This window comes from Capsicum annuum, chromosome 5, assembly GCF_002878395.1.
Source record: "Capsicum annuum cultivar UCD-10X-F1 chromosome 5, UCD10Xv1.1, whole genome shotgun sequence".
In the NCBI taxonomy this organism is placed as follows: domain Eukaryota; kingdom Viridiplantae; phylum Streptophyta; class Magnoliopsida; order Solanales; family Solanaceae; genus Capsicum; species Capsicum annuum.
Genome location: NC_061115.1, coordinates 210,137,911 through 210,153,102, shown reverse-complemented (window position 1 = coordinate 210,153,102; position 15,192 = coordinate 210,137,911). Strand labels below are relative to the sequence as shown.

The 15,192-nt window shown below is 34.2% G+C and overlaps 1 protein-coding gene across 1 annotated transcript; it reads right to left on the bottom strand.

Annotated features, from left to right (window-relative positions):
• Window positions 1–13,005: 13,005 nt before the first annotated feature.
• On the bottom strand, window positions 13,006–13,719 carry LOC107872103 (agamous-like MADS-box protein AGL8 homolog). The gene has a single exon (XM_016718902.2). The coding sequence runs from the start codon at window positions 13,717–13,719 to the stop codon at window positions 13,237–13,239; it is 483 nt and encodes a 160-aa protein (XP_016574388.2). The 3' UTR covers window positions 13,006–13,236.
• Window positions 13,720–15,192: the final 1,473 nt, after the last annotated feature.

The following is a 15,192-nucleotide window of genomic DNA, read 5'->3' as shown; positions in this document are numbered from 1 at the left end:
GCAGTCTTACACACCCTAACTACCAACCTGGACACATCAGTCAAAAATTTGCTCATGCTTAACCTAGGTTCAGCCATCTGATCAGGGACATACTTAGACAATTGGTTAAACTTGAGGCAGTACTCTTTCACAGTCATTGAACCTTGCCTCAGGTTCATGAACTCTTCTATATTTGCTTTCCTCATCTCACATGAGAAAAACTTATCTAGGAACGCATCCTGAAATATCTGCCAAGTCATAAGAGCTGCATTCTCCCCTCTACTTTTTTTCATATTACTACCAATTATATGCAGTATCATTCAGCCTATAGGATTCCAATTCTACACTCTCCTCTTTGGAAATATGCATAATTTGGGTGATCTTCTTCACCTCATATAGATAAAGTTATGGGTCTTCATCTGCCTTCAACCCAAATAATTTTGGCGAGTTTATTCTCATAAAATCTTTGATCCTGGCCGCAAATGAGTCCCCATCTTACTGAGGTAGGAGTGTGGCCTGATGATTGACCTAAACATTAACTATCATAGCTTGGGCTAGCGCCTGAACGGCAGCGCAAAACTCTTCATGTAAAACATTCTCATTCAAGGGATCTGCAGGCTGAGTTGGATGATTATTATTTTTATGGACGTTAGCTCAACGAGAAGGAATTTTTTTTATGTTAAAGCACAAGTTAGAAGTAGATAAAGACACTAAATGCATGATTGATCATGAAAAAAAAGAAAATTTCCTAAAACGCTCCATAGCCTCTTGCTCATAGATGTGCCGCGCTTCACACTAATGATCAAGACTCTATGTAACACAGCTTGTCTGACGCCCTAGGACTCTCTAAACCTTAGGCTCTAATACCAAGTTTGTAATGCCCCGAAATCTGATTCCCAAGATACCACATGGTGCTTTGAACTACAAGTAGTCCTGAGCTAAACCTGGTTGCTTTCTACTAAATCTAAATCTTAAAACAGGAACAATATGAATATGAAAACATAATAAATATGGAAAATCTTATCTAATACATACTAAAAGTCTTGGTAAAACAAAACTGAAAAATCTGAATTCTAAATCAAATGATAAAACTGAATCTAGTAGTCCGACAAGCCTTTACTATCTGAGTTTAGAGAGTCACCGGGATAGGCCTCAGCTGACTCAAACTATCTGAAATGAATAAATGAACATCTAATAATAAACTAAATGTATGAATAACAAAGTCCCCGAACTATGATTACTAACCAACTGTAGGGATGTAGATGAGATGCTCGTGAATCACTCACGATGCTGAGACTAAGCACCTGAACCTACATTATGAGATAATGTAGCACATAGACATATATATAGATCAATACCTTGATGATGAACTGAGTATATGGGGGTGCATGCAATAAGTAAACAATATCATCACAGTTTATAAAAATCATGCATGTTAAATGTAAATGACTCACATAGGGTCGAGTGATCAGAAATTAGAAGATCATAAATCATAAATAATAGAGCATGTAGTATGAATCTTGTGAGCCATAACATTCAGTTCAAAAATTTGTTCTTTCTGAAAGCTGCTACATCATCTTATCAATTTGTAAGGGGAATACTTCATCTCAAGACTTAAAGATTCTTAAAACCATAGCTTTCAAAATATATGTTTTTATCTTAAGGCTTTACGCCAATAAACTATTTTAAAAGTAGGGGACATCTTATTGGGAGGTTCTTCTAACCGACATACACCATGTGAGCATCCATGGAGTCCCACATTTGGCCCCTATTAGGTAGGGTTGTTCTACCCTTTCCATCGGAATAAAACTTCTATCTTAAGTGATCAGATTCTGAGTCATCCACGTAGAAGTTGAAATAATCTGAATTCTACATTGGCACGTAGTTCTGGGGTATGAAACCGTAGTAACCTACCCATATCGGTGTTAAATACTACTCCCATTCTTATGCTCAAAATCTTAAGAAATCCACTTCAAAAATATAGCACATGGTTGAATCTCAAGTTATATGAACAAAGTGGATTATTTATCTTAGCTTAGGACCCAAAGGTCAAATTTTTATAAAAATCTGATAGTAATCTTATCTGAGGGTTCTCATAGCACAAATAAATCTCACAATAAAAGTCTTAAGTAGGGAACAATGACTCATGCATCAATCTCATGTTAAATCATCTTAAAATTCATGCTTGATAATGTAACAGTTATAATTCATCATAAAATTGGGAAATTTCAGCAATATGCAGGAAAATATAAACAAAATCATGTAATTCAACTTCTAAATCAATGAAAATCTCATAATCTCATAAATAGCAATATTGGGTATAAACCCTAACTTCAACGGCCAGTGAGTCGATCTTCTGCCTCATTGCGACGGTCTGGGTGATGGTCCGTCACTAGTCCGACGGTTCATCGGCCCCTTCCGTCGCACCTGGGCGGTTCAGACTGCCTTCTGTAATTTGGTCATATCTTCTCACTCCGACATCATATTTTGATGAAATGTGTATCGTTGAAAAGATAATTCAATTCCCCACACGATAGAAAGTCATTTTTAGAAAAATTCCACAAGGTTTAAACACTAATCACTTGGGAAGTCACTTCTCAATTTTTTAGGGCTGAAATTACACTTCACTTGATACGTTCTAAGGCTCAGACTACTAGAGAACTCTGCGGGGTATTACAAAATCTCCCCCTTATAAATATTCATCCTCGAATATCACTAGTTAGCTAGGGACACAGGAAAAATTAAGTACGTATGCCTAAAGCAATTTGATAAATGGGCTTAAATCTTTCTAAACTCTTGAATACTTCAAAAATTGCAAGAACTCATGTAAGAATAGATACATATCTGAAATTTAGATTAGAAGGGCTGAATTAAGGAAGAATAATACCTTCGGCTTGATCTAAACTCACAGAGAAGAGGTGCAGGTACTTGGCTCGCATGTCTTCTTCTGCCTCTTAAGTAGCGCTCTCAACTAACTGGTTCCCCCACAAAACTTTAACCAAGGGAACCTCTTTGTTCCTCAGTCTACAGATCTGGAAATCTAGGATCTCAACAGGAATCTCATCGAATGAAAGACTATTCTGAATATCAGCACTCTTTGAAGGATCTACTAAAACGTAATCACCAATATGCTTTTAAAGCATGGAGACATGAAAAATAGGATGAATGACTGATAACTCTATAGGCAACTCAACTTCATATGCGACCTTACCAACACGGCTCAAGACTCTATAGGGACCAACATAACCGGGACTAAGCTTCCCCCTTTTTACCAAACCTCTTCACCACTTTCATAGGTGAAATCTTTAAGTACACCAAATCACCCACCTCAAACTCAAAATCCCTTCTCCTGACATCGGCATATGACTTTTGCCGACTCTGAGCTATCTTCAACCTTTCTCTAATCAACTTAACTTTCTCCAAGGCCTCAAACACTACATCAGGCCCAATCACAGTAGCTTCACCCACTTCAAACCAACCTATGGGTGACCTATATCTTCCATTATACAAAGCCTCAAATGGTGCCATAACAGTGCTAGCATGGTAACTATTATTATAAGCAAACTCTATCAATGGCATATGCTCATCCCAACTACCTTTAAAATCAAGTGCGCATGCCCTCAACATATCTTCTAGAGTCTGAATGGTCCTCTCAGCCTGGCCATCTTCCTATGGATGAAAAGTAAAACTCAAATGAACTTGGGTACAAAGACCCTTCTAAAATGCTCTCTAAAACTGAGAAGTGTACTGAGTACCCCTATCCACAATGATAGACAAGGGAACTCTGTTCAGCCTAACTAACTCTAGTGTATATAATTTAGCATAATCCTCAGTTGTAGAAGATGTATGCACAGGCAAGAAATGTGTGGACTTAGTCAGCCTATCTACAACAACCCAAATAGAATCATGATGACGATGCAAAAGAGGTAAACCAGTCACGAAATCCATATTCACCTCCTCCCACTTCTAAGTGGGTATACTAAACTCTTGCATCACACCGCCAGGCCTTTGGTGCTTTACCTTAACCTATTGGCACATTGCACACTTCTCTATAAACTCAGCTATATCCTTCTTCAAACCACTCCACCAATAGATTTCTCGCAAGTCGTGGTACATTTTGGTAGTGCTGGGATGGATAGAATATCGCGCGTCATACGCTTCAGCCATAATCCTCTACCTCAGATCATCAACACATGGAACACATAATCTACCCTACAATTTCAACACTCTATCTCCCCCTTGGGAGAAAACTTATACCTTTTTGTCCTTAACTGACTCCTTCAGTCTGACCAACTAGGATCCCTATCTTGCTTCTCCTTCACTTCCAAAACTAAGAAGGATTTGGAACTACTCTGCACCAAAATACTCCCCTCAACTAAATCAAGCAACCTAACACCTAGTCTAGCTAAATAATGCACATCATGAGCTAACTCTTTCTTACCTTCCTCTGCATGCATAACACTACCTATAGACAATCTGCTAAGGGTATCTGCCACTACATTAGCCATGCCTGGGTGATATAATACACTCATATCATAGTCTTTTAACAACTCTAACCACATTTTCTGTCTAAGATTCAACTCCTTTTGAGTAAACACATACAATAGGCTCTTATGATCAGTAAACACATCAACATGAACACCATAAAGATAGTGTCTCCATATCTTCAAAGCAAAGACCACAACAGCTAATTCAAGATCATGGGTTAGGTAGTTCTTTTCATGCAGCTTCAAATGTCTAGAGGCATAGGCTATAACCTTACCTATTTGCATTAACACACAACCCAAACTAACTCTAAAGGTATCACAATACACCACAAAACCATCTGTACAATCAGGCAAAGTCAATACAGGGGCTGAAGTAAGAGGAATCTTTAACTCCTGAAAAATCTTCTCACAGGAATAAGGAGTTGATGGGACATGTCCCAAACTAACTCCAACTAATAAATTAATTAATGAGATAATAAATAAATGCTCATATCCTCAAAAGATGAGGACTCACTACTAACTCTGACTGCTGAGACTGGAATATTACTGATGCTCTGGATCTTGTGTCTCTGAACCTATGGTATAAAAAACCATAGCGCGAATGCGTCAGTACGATTGAATATACTGGTATGCATGTGAGGTACGCTGAATACAAAGGTTCACATGCATGAACTATACTAATTGACTGGATAACATGAACGTGAGAATACATGCATGAATACATAATAACTGTAACTGAAATACCTGATAACATAATTGACTATATCTGACAGTCCTGAATCTGATGAAACTAGCTGAGTTCTGTACTACATCTGAGTTGACTGTATTTGACAGTCCTGCAATCTGAAGAACTATCTGAGTTCTTTTACTTAGACTGAGCGACTGTATCTGATAGTCCTAATTCTATAACTGAAACTATGGGAAATAGTTATCTAACCAACATGCCTTAAATAATGCAATATAGCTGAGTTGGGGTCCAATCTGTACCCCAATTAGAAGGGTGTCAATACCGAGCCACTGGTAAGGACAATCTGTGAGTAAACCTCATATAATAGGTAACTCTAGCGAGAATGGTGGGAACCCTTATATAATAGGTTAATCCACTTCATCTACCCTCATATAGCTGGCTATGGTATCTCAACCTATGCTGGCTACATAGTTTTGGAAAGCAAAGATTTCTTCTAAGAATCATACCCTCATATGATAGGTGAGTTATCCTTGGGTTCACTCGGTGCTAATTCCTACTCCCATCTGAATAGACACTGAACATGATTAAATGAACTAACTGGACTGAGTTGATTGAGTTTCATTGACTGACGAAATATTACTGAGATCTGATAACTGACTGAGATTACTGAGATTACTGAGTTTTCCTGAGTCATGAAACTGACTGTATTCTACTGAACATGACTTGACTGAGAGTATCTTAAAAATATGACATTGGCTCTAGGCAAACAGCTAAATTGTTGGGTACAAGTACCCCCAGGACTCGATAGAAGGAAACTGACAAAGAATGACTTTCTTGAATGCATGATCAACATCAAAATCCATAATTCATTGACTAAGACATTTTATCAAACACTTATCATGCATAAACTTGTACATAAATGGAGAATTCATAATATCATACTAGCTGGGCACATTTCCTTCACATAAGCATTTAATCAAACACATGGTAAAAATAGTATATGTAGAAAACATTGTACAACAAGTAAACATCATGATTCAACTCTAATTTCATCATCCAAGGGTTTAAGCATAGGTTCACATAAAGCTACACCTATAATAATAAATTTCACTTAAGATTTACCACTAAACATGGAATAGAATTCAATTGGTCATTATCAACATGAACAAAAGCAAACCCAACATGATATTCATAAAAATCCATACACTTGAACTTTGAAAAGAGATCCTTGGGCTTCATGGACGAAAGGAGTCCATGAATGAACATTATGCATACCTGGGTTGAGTGATCTCTTGAAGATCTGTGGAGGAAAACTTGAATTCTTGGCTTGAAATCAACCACCTAGGGTTTCTTGTCCTTGGGGATTGATCTCTTAGAGAAACCCTAATTTGTTGTTGTAGAATAATAATGAACTAATGAGAAATGGTCTAACGTAATTAGGGATTAAATCGGGTGAAAAAAAGGCCCAAATAGCCTTTTAAAAATGGCTTTAAAATAATTAAATGGGACATGCGATGGTGCGTCACGGGGTCGACAGTCCGTCGATCTTGACCGTCGCACCTGGGCAGAATGGAGGCTCACCGTCTCCCTTGCAACTATCTAAGCGACGGTTCATCGCTAGCCCGATAATCTGTCGGCCTGTGCCATCGCTTCTGGGTAGAAGGTGATCACACTGCCTCACTACGACAGCGTGGGTGAAGGTCCATCGCTAGTTCGATGGTCCATCGACCTACACCGTCGCACCTGGGCGATTCTACTATCTTCTATACTTCGGCCATAACTTTCTTTTTCGATACCGGATTTGGACAAAATTGGTGTCATTGGAAAGCTAATTCAATTTTCCAAGTGACAAAAAGTGAAAATCTTAAAAATACCACGTGTACAAAAGCGGATTCATCTTTAAAAGAAAGCTTCTAACATTCTTGGGACAGTTTCAAGCTAGGAAAAAGTATAGGGTATTACAATATCTCCTCCTTGAGAACATTCATCCTCAAATAAGACTGAGTGAGAGGGGAGAAAGATAAACTGTAACACCCCGTATTCAAGTACGTGTATTGGCGTACTCAATTACGTGTATTGGTCTTATTTATATGAAATTAATTTTTTATTTTATTTATATCGGAATTTGGCCATTTATGGTTCCATGTGAAGGTTATTGAATAAGCTTTTCAATGATATAAAGATTTCCAAAAACGGATAGGTTTCGGATATAATCGAGCACGTTCGAAACTATAAAACAGTGGCCGGGATATTTGGGAATAGTAAATGTGCAGGAAAATTTCCTGCACACAAACTACTGAGGCCAGCCAAATTTTTGGGTCAACTTTGAACGATCATAACTCCCTTAATATAATGAACTGGGAGAGCTGCGACCTATGAAAATAAATATCTTTGAGTTTTCTTTCCAATGCAATTAGTTTCATCCAAATCCAACGTCTGGGTAAGGAGTTATACCTTAGATTGTGAAATTGGATGAACAAACTTGCTTGAGACTCTTTTTCTTACTCTTGATAGAGGGTTCTTGAAGCCTTTGACTTGGGGAACTTGAATCTCAACTCAATTTGTAGAATCTATGGAGGATTCTTGAATTTCTTGGAGAAGGATTTTGGGTTTGTTCTTTAGGAAGAAACCCTAGCCTTTGGATGTTTTGGGAGATAATGAAGTCATCTGCTTCATTTTGCTTATATCTGAGTCTTAAAAGGGTGGGAAAAGACTAAAAAGCCCTTTTTAAAATGACTTAAAATTACTGATTGGGATGTACGATGGTGGGGTGCGACGTTCCATTGGTCCTGACCATCGCACCTTGGCCAGAATCTTACTTTCTATCTCAACTGCGACGGTGGGGTGCGATGATCCATCGCTAGTCCAACGGTCCCTCGGCCCTCTCCGTCGCACTTGGCCAGTGAGTCGGTCTTCTTCCTCATTACGATGGTTTGGTCGAGGGTCCTTCGCTTGTCCGATGGTCCGTCGGCCTCTTCCGTCGCACCTAGGAGGTTCAGACTGGCTTCTGTAATTTGGCCATATCTTTCCACACCGACATCAGATTTTGACGAAATGGGTATCATTTGAAAGATAATTCAATTCCCCATATAATAGAAAGTCACTTTTTGAAAAATTCCACAAGGTTTAAAAACTAATCATTTGGGAAGTCACTTCTCAATCTTTTAGGGATGGAATTACACTTCACTTGACACGTTCTAAGGCTCAGACTACTAGAGAACTTTGCGGAGTCTTACACTACATCAAGATATGTGTTTACTTTAGAAGGTGAAGCCATTGTTTAGAGGAGTATCAAGCAATTATGTGTTCCTGATTCCACCATAGAAGCCAAATATGTAGCTGCCTCTGAGGCGGCTAAAGAGGTTGTTTGGCTCGGTAACTTTCTGAAAGAGCTTGGAGTTGTTCCTTCGGTTCAATCACCACTACCACTTTATTATGACAATATTGGTGTAGTTTCAAACTCGAAATAACCACGAACCCATAAAAGAAGTAAGCATATTGAGAGAAAATATCACTTGATTCGGGATATAACTCAAAGGGGTGATGTGAGAGTTTTGAAGATAGAGTCAAAGAACAATTTGGCGATCCATTCAAAAAGGGATTAACCTAGAAGGTTTTTGATAAGCATGTGGAAAAAATGGGTGTTAAAATTGTACATTCATGGTTATGAGTCTAAGTCGGAGATTGTTAGAATATACTATTAACCATGTAGTTTGAAATATAGTATTATATTTTCATCCCATGTAAAGATAATTTTTTGTATTAATAAAATCTTTATTTCAATAGATCGTTGCATTAACATGTGTGTCCTTTACTTATGTAGTAGACTATTTTGTGTATGGAGTATTTTAACTCATGCACGGAAGATTAAAATTAAGGGTTCTTATAAGTTATAAATTAATGTTCACAATCAAAGATGTGGTAGGACAAACATCTTGTTGATTGTAATAGGAGATTAAATATAATTTGATCTTAGTTATGGGAATGGTAATATTCCAACTTCTTGTGCTAGTACATTTCGTATATATTGAACGGACCAATTAGAGATTCGTTTATATTCTAAATTTTAATAAACGACTTCTCTAGTCCATTACATGTACTTACACTATTAATCTTGATATAATTATTATGATCTATGTGGTTTGGTTATTGTTTTAATCTATTAAAATGTGAGACTCTTTTGGAGTCAAATACATTTCTAATAGGTTGGATGATGACAAATCACTTAGTGAAATATTAATTAGTTGATAGAACCATGTCTCGAACTTGAGATAGAAGATACCCCTTTATGGTTGCTTATAAGTTTTCACATGAAAATCCTACAGGTGGATTTTATATCCGTCATATGAAATAAGTTAAGCATTATTAATAAAGGATTAAATTAATCAATGAGTTAAATTTTTTAGAGAATTTAATTTAATTGATTGGTGTCGGTAATTCTAACATGTGGAGTTAAATAAGATGTAATAGTAGATTTGGAAATTAAATCGAGGAGTGCAATTACAAATTTTTAGTGGAATAATTTATAATTTATTATGATATGATAATTCATTCATTACCGAATTAATATCATAATTGAAAGCCTCAATTAATAAATTTGTGGTCCCTAATATGCCTGATTAACTAATTAATTTTGAAAAGGCAAAAGATTTCTTTTTAGAAGAAGTAATTTTACTAGTTTTCTATATAAAGGGACTTTAATATCAATAAACTATGTTTTAATGTCCATAAAGAGATGAAAACATTTTTCCCTTAATAGAGCTAATTAAGGCAAAAAAAAATTTGCCCATTATAGTGCCATTAAGGCAAAAGTAATGGCAAAAAAAAAAAACGTTTATCCTTTCTCCTCCCCTCTTCAATGGAAGATTGAGATAAATAAAGGTGGTTTTTTCAACAAAAAGATTACCGTTTTCTAGGAAAAAAAGTCATTTGCCCACATTAGTATTGATTAAAAGAGTTAATCAGGAAGTACTAGAAGGTAGCAGACCTGGCAAACAAGGTGTTAAACGAAATGTGTGAAAGCTTCAAGAGGTAAGTTTTCTTATTTTCATTTTGATTATGTCATCTAGATTATATGTAAGTTATATTGATCCTATAGAATTATTGCTTCCGTTGTGCATGTTATAACACATAACAAATGTAGATGTATTCTCTTTTCTTCTCCTTTACTTAATATAAGAAGTCACAAATGAGCGAGTCGAATTTGATATGAGCAGGTCAAAAATAAATGAAACAACCAACCTCTTAAGAGGCAAATGGACGGAGTTAGGATCCTCAATCAATGTTTAAGATCCCTCATAATACAATGAAAATCTTTTTGCATACAACGAATTGAAACTTGAATATACTTGTTGTGTTTAAGGTCCATTTTTTCGCGACAGTAAAAATGTTTGTTGCTCTACTTGGGAGGGCAAAAGGTAAAGTCTAGTCGTTTGATATAAATAGTTTGTTCATATATTTATTTATATATAAACATATACTATTTGTGTTTGTATGATTCAAGTAGTATAAATATATATCGTCAATACATGTATCATTTGCATAACATATCCATTTACAAAATACAAACTATTTTAATGTTCTCAAATATATATCTCAAAACTGTTTTATGATCTAAAACACATACAGAACACAAATTCATTAAACACTTCTAACATTTTTTGAAATACTTATACAAATGAATTACTTGTTAAGAAATACATATACAACTGCAAATTTAGGCCCTATTCACGTACAAATACATAGATCCTTTAAATACTATCGTCATTCTTTGAAACATGTATACAAATTCATTTATTTATTTTGAAATTCGTATACAACTGCAAATTTCAAGTCTTATTCACATACAAAATACTTAACTTTTTTTTTACATCAAATACATATACAACACAGACCCACTAAAAATATTGTTATCATTCTTTGAAATATATATATACAAATTTATTTATTTGTTATGAAATACACATACAATTGTAAATTTCATATTTTATTCAAATACTAGTGCATAATCATTTCTATGACATCAAATACATATACAACGGATAGACCTATTAAGACTGTCACTATTCTATGAAATATATATATATATATATATACAATACATATACAATTCTTCTTATTAAGTTAGATAGACATATTAAGAACAACTAAAATTGTATTAAATATATATTCACATACAAAAAAACATAAACAAGCTTTATAGTCCTTTTGCTTCAAGTATCTCCATTATTTTTACTGAATCGTTTCGATGTTTTCTCTTGTATAAAAAATTAAATGTAGAATATAAAGATGATGAAACAACTAGATAATAAAAGAAAGTAGGAAGGATAAAAAGTAAAAGAGAAAGATAAAAGAGGTGCTTAGGGGTCTGTTTAGTCTTTTTTTCATGAGAAAAGAGGGAGTTCATAGTGATGGTGGGTGGCGTTAATAGAACTTCAAGAAAAATATCCTTTTATATATGTTGTTGTATTTTTAGGCTTGATGAAGTTCAATAATGAAGAAGAAAAAAATGACGTCATGTCCAGCATTTTTTAATGAGGTTCACATCCGTTTTCAAGTGTGTGTGCATGGGTGTTAATGGCGAAGAAGAGGGAAAAAATGTGGGTGTGTTCAATTCTGAAAAAAAAAAAGAGGTAAAGAGAAAGATAAAAGAGAAATATGAAAACTAAAATTTAGGAGAAAATTTTAAAAAATAAAAGAGATAAAGAGAAAGATCAAATTGAATCAATTGTATATGGTGTAAATATAAATCCCTCAAAGTATTGCTATTTTGCTATTTTTGCTATCTGGAAATATTTAAGTTAAAGTATATATATGGGGCTTAATAAAGGGCTAATGTATTCTAAGGGGTGCAAATTTTTCATTAGAATTTTAGCATAATAAATTTTGCCCTACCCCACCCCGTTTAAGTCTTCCCCTACCCTTTCCCGTTAAAGATTTGCTCTGTCTTACCTTGCCTCGACTCACCCCAATTTCTATCCCTAACTGAAAGGAAAAAAGAAAAGTTTATAGATGGACTGAAGAAACTTTCATAAATGTATACTGCTCATAAAATATATAGCCATAAATCAAACATATCGCAAGATTCAAATAGCCATTTCACAAGAAATTCAAGTACAATATAGGTTAACTGTGAATATCTGTAACACGTTTCTTTCATCATAAAAAGTATTAATTTAAACTTTGCTAGCAGATGTATGAGTTAAAGGAGTGATGATGAGTGATTTTAGGAGAAAAAAAAAAGTTGTAGAGGCTAGGTTTGTACTGTGCGACAGTAACAAAGATGATAAAATGAAAATGACGGAGACAAAGACAGACACCATTGATGCAAAAAAATGGTGAAATTGTGTTAGCAAGATGTAGAGTACATGAATCAAACGTTATGGTATGAGATCCAAAGTACATATTTATGAGTATTAGTTTGGTAAGTAACTCATCTTAATTAGAAAAACACCAAATGAAAAAGTGTTTAACTAAAATTATAGCAGAAGTATAATTATTTATTTATTGTTTATTGATATTATTTTAAATAAAAGGAAAAAACTATTTGTTTATCGTACTAAATTTAAAATTTAAATATATAACTGCATTTTTTTTATTAATCGTTGTATCAAGGTTAGCTTGAGAATAACTCAACTAACTCCGCGATATACCTACTATCTTTGACAAGATCATATACCGGAGACTTTTATCCCTCAAACTTTAGACATACATGAAGAAATCATAATATTTTTTGACTATTTTAGAATCTGAAAGTGACACCTCATGACTTACACTTTATTAATTGCATATAACTAGGCCTTTTTTATGAAAAGTTAAAAGGGTACATGTAACAAGATTGATGAGGCTTAAATAGAATACCCTTCATATATCATTACAAGAACAACAATAAAATAACATGAACTACTAGAAATAAATTCATAACTAGGAAATGCAATTGAAAGGCAAGAAGTCATAACAATGATAAAAAAGAAAAAATTAAAAACATTACATACTCAATGAACATCCTAAGTATGTCCATCATTCTCCTCTCATGTCCATCATTCTCCTCTTCATTATTTTGTCATTGGAACCAACTTCATGCTAAATATTTTGTTTCAGTTGTTTCTTCTTTTCTTCAAGTTTGGTCCTCTTAACTGCAAATAACTTTAACAAACCTTTAATTTCTCTATCCTCAAGTTCATCAAATCTTTTTCTTGCATTAACAAGTTCTCTGAAGAGGTTCTCCATTTCTATCTTCTCAACATTTTGCTCCATCTGATCAATATATTTTTCTTGTGCATCCAATATTGATTGTAGATAAGTTTCATGCTTTTGAAACTTAACTGGCTTTTTGGTTTCAACACAAGCTAAATAATTCTTGACCCGATCTATGGCCTGGATTACAGATGGCCAAGCGAAAATATCATTTTCTGCATGACTAAAAGCAATAATACCTACTTCTGTATCACATAGGATGGACAGCTCCTTTGCTTTCTTACACAATGATTGAAATCTTTTCTCTAGAGTAGCTTTTTTTATTTTTGAATCAAGATTTCTAGTGGTCCTAACCCCCTTTTTGGTCATATCTAGACACACAAAAAATCAGAAGAGCAAAACATATGAGTGAGTCTCTCTATTTGGATGAGTGTGTGTATATATATATATGTATGATAATAACAAGTTACTAAATAATCTAATTTCACAATCTGGTATTTATGTTATTTTTAAAGTACTTTCCTTAATACATGAAGTTAAAATCATATAACTCTATCTTCAAATTGAAGTAATATAATTTTATTCCATAATAATTATATTTCAAACTGGCAAATAAAAATAATAATTTTTGTAGACAACATATTGATTGTATTAATAGTGAAACTTATTATAATTTTTTGATCATCTCAAGATATCTGATTATATCTATTATAATTAAAATGTGAAGGACCTTAGAAATGTTGTTTGAATTTTTTGCCCTTTAGTAAAAGTTTTTGTTTTTGATAAAATCGTCTTTTCACTATTTTGCTAATATTTAAGAGTTAAAAATTAATTAAATATACTTATGGTAAGATTTTTTTCTTATTAAAAGTCAACAAAATTAATGACAACTACATACTTTCCTATTGATTTAAGAATTTTAAATCAACTAAATTTGACTTTAAGAAGATTTGAAAAACCTAAAAATAAATATAAAAACGTTAGAATAAAAAAATTTAAGAAGTACCAAATTTTTAAAAGTTTTAAATACGTAATAAGAATGTAATCTATGATTTTAAAAAGTTTTTACTTTTGATAAAATTGTCTTTTCACTATTTTTCTAATATTTAAGAATTAAAAATTAATTATATATATTTATGATAAGATCTTTCCTTATTAAAAGTCATCAGAAAACTTGCCAATAGACGACTCGTCTCTCTTCTTTCTCCTCGCGGCGTAGGAGGTGTTATCGTATACCGAGGTGAGTATGGCAAGTTAGAAATGAATAAGGATACCACGGAAGGAACTAATTACGCACTTTGGGAACCTAAGAAGGTCAAAGCATGCTGGATCTCATCGAAAGGACCTTTGTTTGTAGGCTAGCGAAGCATCAATGAATAGGGAAGTTTACATTGGAGTCCAGAAATTGTTCAAGGCAACATTAAACTAGCATTGTAGTCTAACTTGTTCTTTACACTCTCAAAACTACTTTCACATGCCTCAAACCACAAAAGCTTCACTTTGTTTTTTGTTAATCTGGTAAGTGGAGCATGTATCGATGAAAAACTTTTCATGAATCTCCTCTAATACCCCTGCAGACCCAAGAAGCTCTAGATTTTGGTTGAAGTCGTGGGTCTTAGCCATTTTCTTACTACTTTAATTCTTTTAGTATCAACCATAATCTCCTCACTAGAAATAACATGACTCGAGAAGGTTACCACACTAAGCCAGAATTCACTCTTACAAAATTTAGCATAAAACTCTTGGTCCTTAAGGTTCTTAAGTACGATTCAGAGGTGATTGACATATCCTCCTCACTCTTGGAGTAAACTAGAAATTATCAATGAAAACTATGACACAAAG